The sequence below is a fragment of the Cyprinodon variegatus genome, unplaced genomic scaffold, assembly GCF_000732505.1.
Source record: "Cyprinodon variegatus isolate N-32 unplaced genomic scaffold, C_variegatus-1.0 Scaffold12, whole genome shotgun sequence".
In the NCBI taxonomy this organism is placed as follows: Eukaryota; Metazoa; Chordata; class Actinopteri; order Cyprinodontiformes; family Cyprinodontidae; genus Cyprinodon; species Cyprinodon variegatus.
The window spans coordinates 2,205,499-2,224,305 of NW_015150465.1; the positions used below are offsets into that span (position 1 = coordinate 2,205,499).

Here is an 18,807-nt window from a genome sequence, read left to right on the forward strand (position 1 = left end):
TATATATATATATATATATATATGTATATATATATGTATATATATATATATATATATATATATATAGAACAAGGACCAAGCAATCCTTGAAGGAAATGCAGACAGTTATTGGTGAAGAAGGTGGCTGAGAGTGTAGCTGCTGCAGAGTGCGATGAATGCAGCTTTAACCTCACCCTCTTTACCTTTACCTAACCAATGACAATAAGGTGCTATAGTTGTTGCTCAGTTGGGTGTTAAAGTTGGTTTTGAAGCGAGCACGACTGGGTTAAGAGGGCTGTATCTGAGCTTATTACTGGAAGGTTTAGTGGAAGGAAACAATATTGCAGAGAAAATCGTAGAAGAAAAATGAAAGTAAATGATACATTAGGAAACCAAGGTTAAATATTCTGGATGAACAGTGGACAGGCACAGAATGCAAGCTGCTAGAGTCCCAGAGAGTTTTATCAAACCCAAATTACTCACTGGCAAGCTTTATAGAAATGGTTGAATTTCTCTGTAACATCTGTTTTATTGTAATGATACAACCAATACTCAGCTGTACCTTATAGAGCAGAGGTTATAAATTACAGCATTTTGTACAATGACAGTGTCTACCTTCACTTGCGCTGCTTCTCCTGTTAATACGGTAAGCTGTCTGGAGCGCCTGGACCAGGCTACACGTGATACAAATTATCCAATGAGCTGTTCCAGTCTGGGTTGCTGCTGCTGGCTACTTTTTGACACAGCAGGCAAACCTGTGGCAAGCCGGGTGATTGGAAAGAAGGAGAAGACTCTGGAAAAATGGCGATGAACTGACAGAAAAGTGAAATGGCGTGCTAAAAGATGACCCTGCACATTTTGAGTATGTTTGGCTCAACCTGCTGCTGTGAAGCAGGATTCTCCACCATAAACAAAATGAAAAATATGGATCCAGGCTCAAAATGAGCACCTTGATATGTGCTAGAGAATGGCTTTGTCTCCATTCAAACCCAGTTTTAAAGCCTTGCAGCTCAGCCTAAAGCCCTCTGCTCTCATTAAGCCATAAAAAGAAAAGAAAAACAGTCAGTTTAGGTGTTTTATAAAATATGTGAATCAGGAAACTGTCTATATACTAAACTGAAAGATTGTTGTTCTCTACTTAAAAAAAAAACTTTAGATTTTAAAATGGAATTTTTTTTTTTTTTTATTCAATGTATAACATGGATGCATAAACACCTCATTTTATTTCAGGGTTAGATTCTGTTTAAATTAACAGATTATACTTAAAAATGTCTCCGGATCTTTACTGGTTGTTGATTTTCTTTATTCTGACCACGCTGATTTTTAATTGGTTACTCCTGGTTTGGAGAAATAGTGAAGCTTGCGTCAGGTAAGGGAATTGAGACACCAGATTTTAAGTGATCTTCAGATGAGCTGAAGTTCCATAAAACATAATCACCAATATATATATTTATATATATTGATAATCAAAATGGAAATAAATAAATGCTTGATATAAACAAGTTTTATTAATGTATAAATTAAATCACTAAAATAACCGACCATATATGAACCAGATATAATTCACTGAGATGGGTCTGTATGTAAATATTCTGTCACATTTACTCTTAACCACCTTTTTTGTTCATAAACTTTTCAAAACTTTTATTCACATGTATTTTTCTTTCAAACTGGACAGATTACATTCAAGAATATCAAAAGGAAATGGCTAAAACAGTGAATTTCCCCAAGGAGCACTTAGAAATGCATTGGACCGCACAGTACATTTATCTGTTACAAATCTGCCAGCGCATGTTAGGTATGCAAATATTATAGATTACAGTCAGACGCAGAGGACCCTTTAACATGAACAAAAGGGCTGTGCTATAAACAACTGATCCAAAATGTAGTGTTCCTTTCCCTTTTGCTTTATACATATTAACAAGGTACCATTTGAAAAGGGAAAAGTCTGGTATATTCTCTCCTACGCCACGTTTGATGACTGAAAGCACTCTACTTCACCATAAATAAAACAGTTGCAAAAATAGACCTCACTTCAAACAGAGCAATAGCAGGAGAGGAGCTCACAGCTGGAGAGGAATGATTAAAAAAAAAAAAAAAGAACACATTAGGAATGAGAGGAGGTTTGAGCAGGCAGCAGCTGTCAAACAGGCCACCGTAGCAGAATGTCATGAAGAACCATTGGAGGTGGTGCTGGTTTCGCCGGTGGGGGATCCCTCTGAAGGCAAACGCCTCCCTTCATAATGGAGGCAAGGCGATGCACTGAGATTCTTACTTGCCGGCGATGCAGTAATGCTTAGAAGAGGGTGGGGGGGCGAAAAAGTCCATGTTGGATTAGTAGTGTGCGTACATTCACAGATAAATCCCGCTGTACTAAGGCTCAGGAGGTGTAGTGTGTGTCAGTGTGTGGCTGCACGCTGCTGCTGCTGCTCCTCCTGAGTCGTAAATGACTGAAAACGATGCTATTTTTTCTTGGAGTTGACGCTTTTGCAAACCCAGTTCATGCCCTCCTGAGGAGAAGAAGAAGCAGATTTTAATGAGAACATAGGGCTCAAAAATACAACAGCATCTCAATAAAATTGTCAGAAAATTTAGAAATGCTGCCCCTGCTAGGATGAAGGAATCTAGCTTGGAGATGCAATCAAACATATAATGGAAAAGTTGAGTGGAGGAAAAAAATGTGGTAGAAAATAAATGCACCTTTGAGAGGATTGTGAAGCCAAAGTTTAATTAAGTAACTTGTACTCATTGTGGCTTCAGAACAGGTCATCAGCTCTCATCAACCGACCTCACATATTAAATACCTGATGTTTTGTTTTACTGAGATGCAACAGTACATCATGGTCCAGATGTATGGCCTCCTGCTCACCTGAATCCCCTCTCCAGTGAGGGCGGAGCAGGACTGGATCTGCCACATCCGATCGCGGATGGTGTGCAGATTGAGTCCTTCTGCGATCTCTGACGCCGGAGCTGCCGTCAGCAGGTCCTGCTTGTTTGCGAAGATCAACACGGGAACACCACTCAGCTTCTCCTCATCCAGCAGCTCAGCCAGTTCCTGCAACCGACACGCACATCTGTCCATCAGACTCACAGATCCAGAGAGGGAAAGGGGAGAACCAAGCTGTCTACTGATGAAAAATATCAATTATTTAGTTGGGAACGCATTTTTTAAAAATTTGTAAAATTTTTTGCAGGAAATTTTTTTTTTTTTGCATCTTTTGTGACTTAAAGTGACAAACAAAAAAGAAGAACAACAGAAAAAGTAACTTTGATTTAATTTCAACTGTTTTTCTTTGTCTTCCTACTTTGTTATTTTTATTTGTCTCTCCACTATCTTTGGACATCTATATGCTGAATTTTTTCTCCTTTCTTCTGCTGTGAGAATCACATTTCCCTTTTCTCTACAGACTCCCAATGAAACTTTAGATCTAACCTTTGACTGGGCCCTTCTAACCCAGGAAAGTAATTTAATCCAAGCCATTCCATTCTAGCCAAGTCTTAATCCCTCTGCAGCCTCTAACAGTTTTCATCAAGGATTGTCCTCTATTAAGCTCCACCCATCCTTTAATCATCTGTGACCATAAGTGTCTCCAAACAATGATGATGCCACCACCATGTTTAACCATCAGGATGTGTTCAGGATGATTTCCAGTGTTTATGTTTATCCACAACTATCATCTCTGGAGGCAACCGCTTTCACTGTAGCAACATTTTTGTAGTAAAACACTTACTCTTTGCATAAATGAGCTTCTTTGTCTTTAAAGAGAAACCAACATTTTTATTTATAAAGCTTGAAAATGTGAAAAAAAAAAACGTCAAGGCGTTTGAGTTCCTTTGGTGTAGACAGAGAATGTTCTATCTGTTTGAACTGGTGCCTTAAGGCAAGCATTACTCGACCTCTTCATAGAGTTTTGCTCCTGAATTTTATTTAATTTGTTGTTTGTTGCCTGATCCCAGAAAAATATCTGTTTGTTTTTCTAATAAAACTAATTCAAACAGATAATAAGAAATAAGGAAAGAGTTTAATACGTTTCCCAGCTTGGAATTTAGATCATCAATAACCTGACAGTAGATGCTGGTCTCACTTACCTGACCAGTTTCCTCAAACCTCTTTCTGTCAGCGCTGTCAATGACATATATCTGAAACCAACAAAACACTGTTTTATATAAGTTCCAACAGGTTCATGTTCACAAATCAACACCACAATGTAATGTAGCAACAAGGTAAAGTTCATGAGAAGGAGATATCCTTACCAGCACATCAGTGTTTTCAAAATAGTTCCTCCAGTACGGCCTGATCTTCCGCTGGCCTCCGATGTCCCAGACGTTCAGCTTAAACCCCTGAGATTGGACGCTCTTAATGTTGAATCCCTGCAGGGAGCGGAAAAAATACCGAGCTGAAGCAGATTGGTACTTTAAACGAGACCAGCAGGAACAGAAGCGGTGTCCTCAGAAGGGGACAGCTGAGAGGTTTGGGTTACCTGCGTGGGGGTGATGTGGCTGATGTCCTCTGAAGCCAGCTGTTTGAGAAGCGTAGTCTTCCCCCCGTTGTCTAGACCCAGCAGCAGTATACGGACCTCCTGGTCTGGGGTGCTTTTTAGCTTACGAAGAATGGACAGCAATCCCTGCAGGAAACAGGGACCAGGTTCATTTGTCAAGGAGGGGGGGACAGATTACAGGAAAAAAAATCAAAATCCCAGGGTATAGAAAAAGGTAAAGGTTATCCTGGTCTAATCTGTCTATTTGAACTTAATGACAGAAATGAACTGAGGAAAATAATGTTATCCCAAATAAACACTGGTTTAAATGCTGGCTTCTTCAAAAATGAAAGAGATCACTTGGCAGGATTAACAAAATGCCTTTTTTAATGCATTTTGGTAAAACTTGAATAACACAGCAGGATGAGGCTTAAAATAATTAAATTACAAAGAAAAACTATGTTTTCTATGGACCTAAATAAAAAACAAACAAACACCCCAATATTATTTGGAGTATTTATGGTGAGATATTAGGATAATCACAAACATAACCTCATGTTTTGTTACACCAACTGTTGTACCAGCTCTACTACCTACTTAATCTTTACTTGATTTTATTTTTCCTCTATTTTTATTGTTTAATTCATGCAAAGCACTTTGAATTGCCTTTGTACTGAATTGTGCTGTACAACTAAAACTGCCTTGCCAGTTACCCAACATAGAAAAATTTAATGACCAGGTTAAGCTTATTTGTTTGGGCCCGTTCCATAGTTGTTTTTTCTTTTTTTAAGTGGTTTTTGTTTGCCTATAGGCCCCATTTATTTTACTAATCCGTGAAGGGCCTGGGGGCCAAGAGGAGTCTCTGTAGAATCAGTCATCCCTGCATTCACCTGGTCTCCTTATCAACAGGCCATACAAGAGTAAATAAAGTTCAACGTTACTTATTTTTATAACCATTATACAGCTGAATAATTCAGAACTCAGTAGCATGAGGTTGCGATAAAAACAGTTAACTTTCAGCGTGTCTTGAGTCTCTTTCCACGCAGTGCTGCATAAATAACGGTACAGGAACAGGAGCTGCGCTGAGCTAACGAGCTGAGCTAATCTCCCCTGGTAACTGACAGAGCAACAACACCGCAGCACCGGCTGCTTTTTATCCTTAGGATACAAACAGGAGGAGCCGCTAGTTTAGAATTTAACAAAAACGAGGCTTTATTAATGAAAACGAACACACACGCGGGTCTAATGTTGACAGTTAATGGCTAATTATTGGGATAAATTAAACTCACCATCTTGTTATCTTCTCTCCTGGAGACGCCGCTAAACGTGACGTCACACGTAAAGTGTACGTCTGGGATGGCGGTGCATTCATAGAACTCGGAAAAATTACTGCTTGAATTTCAATGGATAGTATTAGTCTTTTGTTTGTTTGTTTTGCTTGGGGTTTTTTTTTAAGTTGAAACTACAAAATTCAGAATATTTAATTGGGTTGTTTTATAATTATCAAACCGAAAAGCTAGTTTGTTTCCAAGCTCTTTCAAGTATTTTAACGTATCTGACTTAAGATTTTTCACATAATTTTTTTTGCCATCTTTGTAAAATAGCTGAACATTATGGAAGTGGATTAGGGTCAATGAAAGAATAAAACAAGTTAACTGATTTTTAAATATTATTTCAGTTTAATGTGGGAAAAAAGTCAGAATTCTGAGAAAAAAAAGTCTGAATACTGCGAGAAAAAAAAGAGTCAGAATTCTGAGGGAAAAAGTCTGAATTCTGAGGAAAAAAGTCAGAATTCAGAGATTAAAGTCAGAATTCTGAGAAAATTTCAGAATTCTGCAATTAAAGTCAGAATTTCGAGATTAAAGTCAGAATTCTGACTTTTTCCCCCATATTAAACTAAAATATTAAAAAATCAGTTAACGTTTTTTGTCCAGTGCCCCTAATCCTCTTCCGTATTTTTCTGTAGATTTTAATACAATTTTGCAGGTTTACGTGTAATATGTAATGTTTCTTTACCATTCTGTGTTTCTGTCTTTCACTTTAATGTGCCCGGAAACAGCACTTGAATGATATTTGACCATATTTGTTTAAAATCAATAACATATATATATATATATATATATATATATATATATATATATATATATATATATATATATATATATATATATATATATAAAGACACGTTCGGGAGGCGTGTTAAAGTTTTGCCACGTAAATTGGTGACGCATGCGCACAAACGTTTTAAACCATTTCACCTGAACGCAGCACTACGATTCAAGTATGGAGAACATGTTTGTTTAGCTGCAGGATACATGCTAAATATGCAAAAAGAAAGAAGAAGCAAACGCCACAAAGTTTGATTTATTATAGGCTTCGCTCGTGCGGGGATTTTATGAAGTTCTGTTGTTGAAGTGATAGCAGGATCCACGTCACGGAGGTAAATCTCAAGCACATGGTTGAAAACCTGCGGCTGCAGTCTGCTCTTTCTACTTAGGTTTGGTTCTCGCCGGTTTTTAAGGGGTGGGGGGGATCATCCTATGCGTTTGATTGGATGACGCGTTGGGTTAGTATGGTATCCCGTGAGCAGACCTGACAGGTCGCCCCGTGTAGCGTTTTGAGGATCCCTCTCAGGTAGGTTGGGTGTTGCTGCTGCTGAGCTGGTAACTCTATACCTAGGTTGCATCACTCTCAGCTAAACCTGACATGTTTGCCTTTTTTTTTTTTTTTTAACTATCCTAACCTTTCTTATGTAGGTAAAACTCACTTAGGCAGAATGATTCAGGTCCAAACCATGGATTGTTATTCAGTCCATGTCATGCACGTATGCTATTGAAATGGTTCTGGCAAACTTATCCAGGTGTGCTTTCACCTGCAGATCCGGTTTGTCAAGCCTGAAGTAATCCTTAGAATAGAGAAGAATCTTGAATGAATTTTAAAATCATTTTTTAACCATAAAATCATTTAAATTTGGTTTTAAAAGTCCATGTGAGATGAATGAATCTTGAAATGAATCTTAAACCCAATAATAGAATAATATAATAGCAATATGCATTTCACCTGCTGGCCATAGGTCTTGCAGAAGGCTGCATGGTTCTGCTGGAAGGTCCACTGGAAGGTCTCTCTGACTTACCTTCTAGAATAAGTTGTATTCAGCTCCACTCAGCTTGCCCTCAATTGATTGGTTTCCCAATGCCTGCTGGGGAAGACAAATAAGCTACCCCACAGCATGATGCTACCACCACCATGTTTAAGAGTGTGGATGGTATCCCCCCCACACACACACACACATTTATTGCATCCTCTACATGCTTTGTGGGAAACAGCAAAGAGGACATTATATTTTTATTCTTCATGCAACCGTTCAATCGAGTGATGCGTTTTTTAACTGGATCTCCACAGCTGCTTTCATGATAAGCGCCCCCTGCTCTGTCTTACAGTTTAGGACGGTCTTATCTTGGTATTTGTGCAGTGATGCCTTTCCTGACATGTCTGAGTTCCTTGGTCTTCATCATGCTGTTTAATCCATTCTTACAAATCTCTAGGATCTTTACAGAACATTTATACTGAGATTAAATTGCACAAAGACATTTGATTTCTTATGTATTATTTCTGCATTCCACTTTTAAGTCTTTTTTTTTTTCTAATTTAAACCAATGGGTTGTGCATGACTGGTTGCAGCTAAACACGTTTTTTTTTTTTTTTCCCCCCTTTTTTGCTTTCCAACATTTCAATCTAAATAACTAAAGAATAGCTGGCTGCCAGAACAGGAAGCGTAAAATGACTTACTCAAATGATTGTTGAGGGTCTGGTTTAAAAAGTTTCAATGATTAATATCATTTTTTTTATGTGCTGTTTCTGGAGCTTTCCCTTTTTGCATTTAAACAGGGCATCATTAAGGTATATTTATGTGTTAAATTGCTCAAATTTTGTCAGATAGAATGACTTTTCACTCTGTGCTATAGAGAAATTTCCCCCTGCTCATCATTCTACCCTTCTGGTTCTTTTTCTCTCTAAAAACTGTTACTATGTGAAGTGTGGGGTCAATTTTTGTGCATGCAGGATTGTTTGTGTCCAGAGATTTTTAAATTAACATCCTGTACCCTTTAGCTGCAGTAAGGCGTTTTTGTTTTAACGTTAACTCTCACGGATTGAGACACGCTGATCTTTGGCTCTGCGATCTGCGTATCCCACCGGCATCTGCAGCCCTTTCACCTACTTTCTAAGCAAACAGCTTCAGAAATGAACCAGTTCCAGCCAGGCCCGTCCTTCAGACACTAACACTGTATATGTCTTTCTTTTCATTTGAGCACTAAATCTGCTTTCCACCTAAATGTTGAGGTTAAATTTTACATGCAGAGAAGGAGTTTGGATGTTCTGCTCTTTCGTCAGGAGGTTTTGATTCGTCTTGGTGCTTAATAGGAAGCACACAGTATCTGCAGGAATCCAAAACGACTACGCATGGAAGGGTTCAGCAAGAGGTGGTAAATGATTTCCACTGGAAGTCTAATGGGCCTTAAGAAAATGTTGAAAACAGTTAGTTTTTATTCTGCCAGATTAAAACAGCAGCTTTATGTTGTGAAAAAGTTTAGCTCTATTTATATGATATAAATATCTAAGGTTTTTAATGAAAAACTATTCCAATGGTCCTCAGGCGTGGTCTGAAGCTCCTGGTGACCGCCTGCAGGGATAACAAGAGGACTTTAGGGTGCATCAAGCCTCTCCCTGACTAACGCCATGGCTTTGAGCTCCTTCGACATCGACGCGCCGCGGTGGGATCAGTCCACGTTTATGGGGCGACTGAAGCACTTCTTCAACATCACCGACTGCAGAACCGCGCTCCTCTCCGACGCACGGCTGGATGAAGCCAAAGCGTTAGTAGAAAGCTGCAGGTGAGGAAATAAATGTACCTACCTCCATCCGTAACACCTGTCTGGGATGTTTTAACCCAGCTGGAGCCGTTCTCTGCAGGGCTGGATCCGTCCCTCCAGGAACCACAGAGGAGCAGCTCCACTATGCAAAGAAGCTGTACGATTCAGCCTTCCACCCAGACACAGGAGACCGCATGAACCTCATCGGTCGCATGTCCTTCCAGGTTCCCGGAGGCATGGCCATCACAGGCTTCATGCTGCAGTTCTACAGGTAGCCAGGAGCAGACAGGAGCTCAGCAGGTCCTTCTGCTGTAAAGTGGAGGCTGAAGAGAAACTACTGCTCTGTTTACAGGACTGTTCCTGCTGTGGTGTTTTGGCAGTGGGTCAATCAGTCCTTCAACGCTCTGGTCAACTACACCAACCGCAACGCTGCCTCACCTATCACTCCAAAGTAAGATCTGGTTAATCATCATGAAATCAGTACTCGTAAAAAGTTTCCTGCAGGAATCTGATCTAATATTTTATGTCAGAAACTCACATTTCAGCCTGAGTCAAAAAAAAAAGATTTTATTATTGATCTACAATCTTTTTATCAAGCAACTCTGACCACATGAGTAGGTTCTCCAATTAAAGGCGGAGAACTGGACAAATATCCATTATGGGCTTTTATCTCTTAATGCCATCTATAGCTTCATTGAATAGAGGTCGAGCCATTTAAAAACTGTTAAAATGGATGGATTAAGCTATTCGTCATCATAGGACCCTTCCATTTTTCTCAAAAGAAAAGAACTTCCTGGTGTGCTTTGGTGGCGCAACAGTTGGCGCACACGACCCATGTATGGAGGCCTTAGTCCTTCATGCGGGCGACGACGGTTCGAATCCGGCCTGTGTTCCTTTGCCGCATGTCTCTTCCCCTCTCATACCCCCTTTCATGTCAGCTAACTATCCGTAGACACTTGTGCTGTAAAAAAAAGGAAAAAAAGAAAACACTTCCTGTTCTGTCTAGTTTATTTTGTTTCAGTTTATATCAGTAAAATTAAATTAAAACATTGTTTCCTAAAGCAGGTCACAAGGCTAGAGTTAAATACACTTTTTTCATTCAGAAATTCGTCTTTAAAGCTTGAGAAATGATTTGTGAACCTCTTCGCTGTCATTTTTCTGTCCACCTTCCATCGGGACGTCCATTCGATCTTTACTCCTTCCGCCTCTTAGGATGGATTATTCATTCGGTTCTGTTCAGGTTTCAGGTTCAAATCCAGAATTTAAACGTGTCAAAGATGCCCCCTGTGTCAGAGTTCTATAGGTTTAAGGATAAAATGGAGCCACTTGGAGCAGCAGGCGTCCATCGACACACATTTTCTTGAAGTGTTCCTGTTTGAGGTGAACCTTCTGTTTGCAAACTTTGCTTTTATCCTATAAAAAATTCCCAGGAGGAAGGCAGCGTGTCGGGAATCCAAGCTAAACGCCTACAAGCTAAACCTGCTTTTTTCTTTTTTTTCCAAATGTTATCAGCCTCCCGATTGAACCGGTTCAGTTCAGTTTAGCTCAGCTTTATCAGTCATATAGGTGAACATGGGGTCAGTCGCACACTGTTTGCAGTTGTTGAGAACTATTTTGTTATTCAGTAAAATAGGTCAAATAGAGACGGCTTAATAGAAAACGGAACGCTGTACAGGATGAAATGACACTGTTGGAGCTGAAACTCTATTTTCAGGGCAACAAACAAAACACCTTTCCTCAAACTTTCCTCAAGTTTGAGGAACGATTTAAGCTGATTATTTAATTTAAGGTGAATTAAGACACAAAAAGACATCTTTGAAGATTTGCTTTGTTCAGCTTAAGAACTTATAAACTATATTTATAATGGATGACAGAATATTGGCAGCAGCTCTAACCAGGAATTGATTAAAGACTGAGGCTGCAACGTTTATATTATTTGGATGGAGATTAATAAGCAGATCTGCATTCCACATGGGGGAGATGATGTAATGGTCCTATAACCGTACTGAAGTTTTGAAGATCGGTAGCATAACCTTTTGTTTTCAGCCCTTTGATTGTCCAAAAATTCCAAAAAACTGGATTTATCTTTTTCTGTGTGAAGGAAATTCTTCCTCAGTTCAGCTTCAATCAGCAGTTCTCTGGATTTATGTTCAAAGAGCTTTAGATGGTTTAAAGTTGGTATAAAGTTGGTAAAAAGAGGGTATCTGTAATGTCCAGTAGTCTGGGTTAGTGTGGGATGTCTGATGCATTTTTCATTCTTAAAAGGGAAACAAAGCGACTGGATTGGTTTAGAAAAGTTTACCCTGTCTTACGAATACTCTTATGTACATTTTAGAAGTTATCTTTTGCAACACTTTGTCATTCTGCAAAATCTGCATGCAGAAAATTCATTTAAAACGTAGTAGACCTGTCAACCCTGTGTGCTTACTAGGGCTGAAACAAGGTATTGAAATAATTGTCAACTAATTTAGTCATCTATATATCATTACCTGGAGTATAGAGACTTTGAAACATGCCTTTAGCTGACAGAGCGACCTACTCAGATCAGTAATTATATCAAAATTGTAAGAAAATACATGAACATTTTGCATTTAAAATAAATAAAAAAAAATGTTTATCAATATGCTCTATGCAGAACTCCTCAAGTGGAAAAGTTTTAGTTTCACCTGGTGTGAAAATCTTTAAGGAACCTCTTGTTCTCCGATTATTAATCTATTCATAGAAAAAATAATCAACAGATGAATCAATTTGCAAAGTCATCGTTATTTGCAGCCCTAGTGCTAACATTAGAATGAACATGCATCTATGAGAACAAATCTTTCGTTTGATGCCCATCGAGACAGAAAATCCCCTGAATTTACAAAACAGATGCTTTTTTTGTTGTTGACATATTTAACGTCTTCTGTTGTTTTTCTCAGGCAGATCGGAGTGGCCTACGCTACAGCAACCAGCACAGCTTTAGCAACAGCAGTGGGACTCAACCTTTACACAAAGGTACAAACACATTGAGGTGCTGATGCAACTCAAACTTTACAACCTTTAAAGAGTCTATATAGACCCGAAAATAGATATTTCATCATCTACCTGCAGGTAGGGGTTTTATTTGTGTGTATGATGGTTTGTCTCCACCTTCTCCTGCAGAAAGCTCCTCCTCTCGTGGCTCGCTGGGTTCCATTCGCAGCCGTGGCTGCAGCCAACTGTGTGAACATCCCCATGATGAGGCAGCAGTGAGTTCTCCACCCGTAACATCCTTATCAGGCAGATTTTCTAGCAAAGGGGTCAAATAAAAGTCACAAAATTATTGGTCTTGTGGCGAAGAGGAAAGTATTCATACGCCGGAAACTCTGGTGTCACATTTACAGTCAATTACTGGTTGATTGGTTAGAAAATACTTTTTTTTTTGTTGTTGTTGTCAGACTTCTTGATGAGTAATATAACAATTGTATTTTCCGGACTATAGAGCTCATCTCATTATAAGCCTGGAAATCTAGAAACGTACATAAGCGTACATATACACTCACCGGCCACTTTATTAGGTACCCTATGCTAGTAACGGGTTGGACCCCCTTTTGCCTTCAGAACTTCCTCAATTCTTCGTGGCATAGATTCAACAAGGTGCTGGAAGCATTCCTCAGGGAGTTTGGTCCATATTGACATGATGGCATCACACAGTTGCCGCAGATTTGTCGGCTGCACATCCATGATGCGAATCTCCCGTTCCACCACATCCCAAAGATGCTCTATTGGATTGAGATCTGGTGACTGTGGAGGCCATTTGAGTACAGTGAACTCATTGTCATGTTCAAGAAACCAGTTTGAGATGATTCCAGCTTTATGACATGGCGCATTATCCTGCTGAAAGTAGCCATAAGAAGTTGGGTACAAGTTGGGTCATAAAGGGATGGACATGGTCAGCAACAATACTCAGGTAGGCTGTGGCGTTGCAACGATGCTCAATTGGTACCAAGGGGCCCAAAGAGTGCCAAGAAAATATTCCCCACACCATGACACCACCACCACCAGCCTGAACCGTTGATACAAGGCAGGATGGATCCATGCTTTCATGTTGTAGACGCCAAATTCTGACCCTACCATCCGAATGTCGCAGCAGAAATCGAGACTCATCAGACCAGGCAACGTTTTTCCAATCTTCTATTGTCCAATTTCGATGAGCTTGTGCAAATTGTAGCCTCAGTTTCCTGTTCTTAGCTGAAAGGAGTGGCACCCGGTGTGGTCTTCTGCTGCTGTAGCCCATCTGCCTCAAAGTTCCACGTACTGTGCGTTCAGAGATGCTCTTCTGCCCACCTTGGTTGTAACGGGTGGTATTTTGAGTCACTGTTGCCCTTCTATCAGCTCGAACCAGTCTGGCCATTCTCCTCTGACCTCTGGCATCAACAAGGCATTTCCGCCCACAGAACTGCCGCTCACTGGATGTTTTTTCTTTTTCGGACCATTCTCTGTAAACCCTAGAGATGGTTGTGCGTGAAAATCCCAGTAGATCAGCAGTTTCTGAAATACTCAGACCAGCCCTTCTGGCACCAACAATCATGCCACGTTCAAAGTCACTCAAATCACCTTTCTTCCCCATACTGATGCTCGGTTTGAACTGCAGGAGATTGTCTTGACCATGTCTACATGCCTAAATGCACTGAGTTGCCGCCATGTGATTGGCTGCTTAGAAATTAAGTGTTAACGAGCAGTTGGACAGGTGTACCTAATAAAGTGGCCGGTGAGTGTATAAGCTGCACTATCTACTGAAATGTCTCCCACTAAACCTCTAGGGGGAGCTCTAACCCCTAGCTTGTTGGTTCGCAGCAGTGTCATTACCCGATCCGTCCCGGAAGCACGATCCATTCTGCGCATGCGCAATCAGCTCATTTGCACATCCAGATATAAATCCGGGTCGTCGTCTATTTTATTTTGTTAAAAACACCTAAATGACGTTTTCCCTCCCCAAAAATAGTAAACATACGAAAATATGTGTTAAGGTTTGATGTATATCCTTAGAAAGTGAATGCCTTAAAATCCTTTCTGTTTCATCCCTCCTCTCTGCCCGATTTTTTTCGACTTTGGATTTAAACATAAATCTAGTCTTTTTGTCTGTGTTCGTTTCGTTTTAACCTTATGCTATATAGTGCGTAATCTAAAGAAAGAAAAGACTAAAATGCAGATAAACATGGTTTAATCACATTTTGCCGGACTGCTCTGAGCACGTCTGATGATGACATCAGAGATGACGAAGAAAATATAAGAAGCATAAAAATTGTCTCACAAAAGTCATAAAACATGTTTTACAGATGGGTATTAGCATTATTTTGTGAGTTAAGGATAGAAATAAGTTATTTTAGTACCATAATTACATTATTTATGGACACCAGGATGTATATCTATTTGCGCATGTACAGAACGGATCGTGCTTCCGGGACGGATCAGGTAGAGACAAGCAGTAAAAGTTTCTACTGAAAGATGGGGCTTCGTTGGCTCTTTATTTCAGCTCTGAGTTGAGCCCAGTCTCCTCATTGGTTCGGCAGCTTTAATGAGGCATAAATGTCAAAATCTGTGAATTTGGGACATTTGTTCTCTGTTGTCCCTACTGCTACCGTGTTCTTGTGCTAAATGAAAATTAGCTCCTTATTCTTTCATTTCCAACTTTGACTTCCCCCCCCCTGGCGGTTAGGAAAAAGCTGCACCTTCTTATAAGCCACGTGGTTCAAAGCGTGGGAAAAAAGTAGCAGCTTATATTCCGGAAAATACGGTACTTCATTTCAATTGCTTGTGGATTTTTGAATAGGCCTCAAAATTATGAATCGCATTATGAAAACATTTCTACACCAACTCTGTAACATGTATTAATTTTTTCTTTGTATTTTTTCAGGGAAATTCTAAATGGCATCGCCGTCACGGATGAAAACGGCAACAAACTTGGGCACTCGAAGGTCAGCAATTTATTTATAGATGGGTAATTACATCCAGGAGTTCCAGAACTCAAAGTATGGAGTGAGACTGGAGCTTAGCTAAAGTCTACTCATTTTCATTTTCCAGCAGCGTTTATTAGCAGATAATTAGCTAATAATACCAGTAATTAGTTTGAGTTTGTGCAAAAATGACCTAAATAAGATGTTTTTTTTTCCATCTATTAAATAATAGGAAACCTGTTTGGATAAATGGGACTAACTTAATAATAATACTTCATTGAACAACTTTTGTTTCAGCGCAATAGATCATTTCATTAAGCTGAATTGAAGTTGAGCTAATTTTGGGCTTTGGTTATGTCTGCTCATCAGCGTCAGACAGTAGGGGGCGACAAAAACTGCACGCGAGTTCTGGAGAGCTTGGGTTTCTGAGACTTTAAGATGGATTTCTGTTTTAACACCTTGGTCAAATAATGAATTATTAAAGCACTGAGCTTGAACACCTGTTAAATATTATATATCTAAAAATGGAGAAAGACCACTGCTCCAATTTATTCACAATCTTCCAAACTAATGATTCACACTCTAATAATCTAATAATCTAAAGGAACTACTGATTAAAACCAAAATATTGAAATGTTTGTTGGTCACAGTGGTGGCTGCATTATGCTCTGGGCTTAGCTGTCCTTCAGGTGGAGATGGGTTTTCTGTTTAAGGTGGCTTTAATTATGAGCATTTTTAAATACAAGTTCTAATCCAAATCCATTAGGGGTTCCGTCTCACGAAGTAGGTTTATTAAAAAACTCTGTTAACCATGAAATTAGGGGACACTCAGAGTTGACTAGGAATGTGATTTTGACCAGGAAGAACCCTTTTTCTAGTGATCTGAAATTGAAAGAAACGGAGAGGAGAGCAATTTTAATAAATGTCCAAATGGCCTGCCATAACAGACTACATATATACATAGCAATCTTCTCCTTTTTCATCTCCTTCTCAGCTGTAGAGACATTTCTCTCTTTTAAACGCATTCTCCAATATTTCTTTGTAATTCTGCATTAAAAATCTCTAGTTCCAGTGATGTGAAATAGGCACTGCCTCATGTCTGTCGTCATGGTGACCCGTCGTATAGGTGCTGTGCTGATAATGACTTTTCACTTTACACTCAGGCCCCGTCCACACAAAGTCAAAACGAACATGAAACACTAATATTTTCCAGAACGTTTGTCGCAAAGACGGAGACGTAAAATAAATGTGATCGTCCACACGAATGCATGAAAACGCTGCAAAATGTATGCCAGGCCTGTAAGTGGCGCTGTGGTGCCAAAGCAAAAATAGGCGACGAAATGTTGGGCATGCGCACTAATATTTATACATGGTTACCCTGCGGGTCCATTTTCGTGGTTCAGTCAAATTCAGGTGCTGAACTATGTCGTCGATATTGCTCTGTTCTTCCTGGAGATATTCCAGAAGAAGAAGATTCTGTTGTAAGCCCGACAGCAGGGTGAGTAGCATTAGCAGCAACCATTCAACACAGTACGGCGCCATTGTTGTTGTGATACTGTGTCGCGCATGCGTGTTTAGAGGCGACGCTATGACGCATGCGTGTAAGAAAAAAAATGCGCTTAGAGCTTAAAGATGGAAATGCGAAAATCTTCCCACTCGAAGGCTTGATTAAAAAAAAAAGATCATTTACAGACCCCCGAAACGCCGGCTTCGTATGGATGAGAGGCTGGTTTGGTGAAAAATTTGTGCGTTTAGGCCAGGGTTTGACTTCGTGTGGACGGGGCCTCACACTCGACTCCGAGTGTACCAACTCAGAGTTAATTAAACTAACTCACACCAGCTGTTGGGAAACCAAAACCTCAAGAGTTTCCAACTTTAGGCTAGATCAATTCAGAGTTGAGAATTTGACTCAGAGTTTGTTAAACCTGCTTTGTGAAACAGACCCCAGGTATCAGCTTAAGAACTGGAAATTAAGAGATATTTCTGTTTTTCAACATACATCCCAACCAAGAAAAACCTAACATGTGGTTTTTAATTAGGCCTAGCTAGAAAGCAGAGCTGAATCAGTGGAGTAATTTAAAGAGGGTGGGGAGGAGATTCTTTATCATCCAAAAGATTCATATTATCTATGCAAATGTGTGTTTGCATACCTGTTTGTTGCAGGTTTTTAATGAATTTCCTACTAAGATGTTTTTAATTCAGCTGAGTTGAGGATGTATACTTTGGACACATTAAATGTGGAAAAAATGTAGTTTTTATATCATAAAAACCATGCACTATAAAGACTCCCCGTATAGCTACTGGAGCTTTCTGAAATGGAACATTTTCACCTAAAACAGTCTAAAGTTAATTAACCCTTTAAAGCCTGGACCATGAAATAATTGACAGAAAATCCAATTTGAGTCGTCATTGAAAAACATACATTTTGTATAAGTTAAATTATATAATTTATTTGGATCAATTTTGATACATTTATAATCTTTTATACGTTTTCTGTTCACTGCATGTGTTTTCAAGAACAAAAATATCACACTGATGATGCAGACGTGTTGTGAATTAGAACAACCTTGTTCCATAGCTAGAGTTTGATTGATTAAAAGTATAATAAAGAATCCAGCAATACCTTTTCTAGACATTTGGTTAAAGTGAACACTTTGGTATTAAATCAAAAGATGCCCGGTTAGTTTTAATGTCAATTTTCAGCTTGATGTCCTTTGACCTTTCACCTGTAGAAAGCAGCAGCCAAAGGCATCACCCAGGTGGTCGTCTCTCGGATCACCATGGCAGCACCAGGAATGAGTACGAACGACAAACGCTCCTTTTTTTATTTTTATTTTTTTTAATTCACCATCATTCCGTGATTCATTCCTCTCCCCTAATCGACGCCCTTTGTTTCCTCTCTCAGTCATTCTGCCCATCATCATGCAGAGGCTGGAAAAGTACAAATTCATGCAGGTCAGATATTTGTCTCCATCAGTGTGCCTCTGCTAATGTCTCGTAATAATGTCCGCCCGTCCTCATGCCGGTTTCTGTCCATTAACAGAGAATCACGTTTCTACACGGACCAATCCAGGTCATGTTGGTGGGAGTCTTGTGAGTACAAAAGGTTGCAGGGTCACATTGGTTTTAATAGATGTTATTTTATTGGTAACTTTGGTCTTTTTCCACCTTTAAAAGTCTGATCTTCATGGTGCCGGCTGCCTGCTCCCTGTTCCCTCAGAGATGGTAATGAAACTATCCTTTCCTCTCACATGCTTTCACATTAAAATACCTCATCCCACACAGGCTGTCGCTGTTTCTATTGACCTTACATCTGATCAGGTCAAACGAGTTGAAGACGGGGAAAGAAAATGACAATCTGTGCGCTGATAAAGTCACCAGAAACGTTTGCCGCTGTGTAGTCTTGAGCGAAAGTTTAGTCGTTTTTTTTTTTGGCTGGATGAATGTAGAATAATTTATTTAAATGAAAGGAAAAATATTTAAACCCGTTTTCTTTTTTTTTTTTTTTCCTTTCGTTCAGACTTTTAACATGAAAATCATTTAGAGTCTCTTTCGTTTTTGTGG

The 18,807-nt window shown here is 39.5% G+C and overlaps 2 protein-coding genes across 2 annotated transcripts in view; one reads left to right on the plus strand and one right to left on the minus strand.

Moving 5' to 3' along the window:
* Positions 1-1,514: 1,514 nt before the first annotated feature.
* Positions 1,515-5,785, minus strand: arl3 (ADP ribosylation factor like GTPase 3). The gene is made up of 6 exons (XM_015381942.1): positions 5,747-5,785; positions 4,461-4,604; positions 4,234-4,350; positions 4,069-4,119; positions 2,849-3,034; positions 1,515-2,489 (listed from the first exon to the last, which is right to left on the minus strand). The coding sequence occupies exons 1-6, from the start codon at positions 5,747-5,749 to the stop codon at positions 2,442-2,444; spliced, it is 549 nt and encodes a 182-aa protein (XP_015237428.1). The 5' UTR covers positions 5,750-5,785; the 3' UTR covers positions 1,515-2,441.
* A 925-nt stretch (positions 5,786-6,710) lies between these two features.
* sfxn2 (sideroflexin 2) overlaps positions 6,711-18,807 on the plus strand; it is a 14,252-nt gene continuing 2,155 nt past the window's right edge. Inside the window, exons 1-11 of the mRNA XM_015381883.1 lie at positions 6,711-6,897; positions 9,112-9,349; positions 9,429-9,599; positions 9,681-9,779; positions 12,247-12,322; positions 12,470-12,555; positions 15,204-15,264; positions 17,976-18,042; positions 18,149-18,198; positions 18,287-18,336; positions 18,421-18,468. Coding sequence (XP_015237369.1) covers positions 9,195-9,349; positions 9,429-9,599; positions 9,681-9,779; positions 12,247-12,322; positions 12,470-12,555; positions 15,204-15,264; positions 17,976-18,042; positions 18,149-18,198; positions 18,287-18,336; positions 18,421-18,468 — 863 coding nt within the window. The 5' untranslated portion in view covers positions 6,711-6,897; positions 9,112-9,194. The remainder of the gene's footprint in view (positions 6,898-9,111; positions 9,350-9,428; positions 9,600-9,680; positions 9,780-12,246; positions 12,323-12,469; positions 12,556-15,203; positions 15,265-17,975; positions 18,043-18,148; positions 18,199-18,286; positions 18,337-18,420; positions 18,469-18,807) is intronic.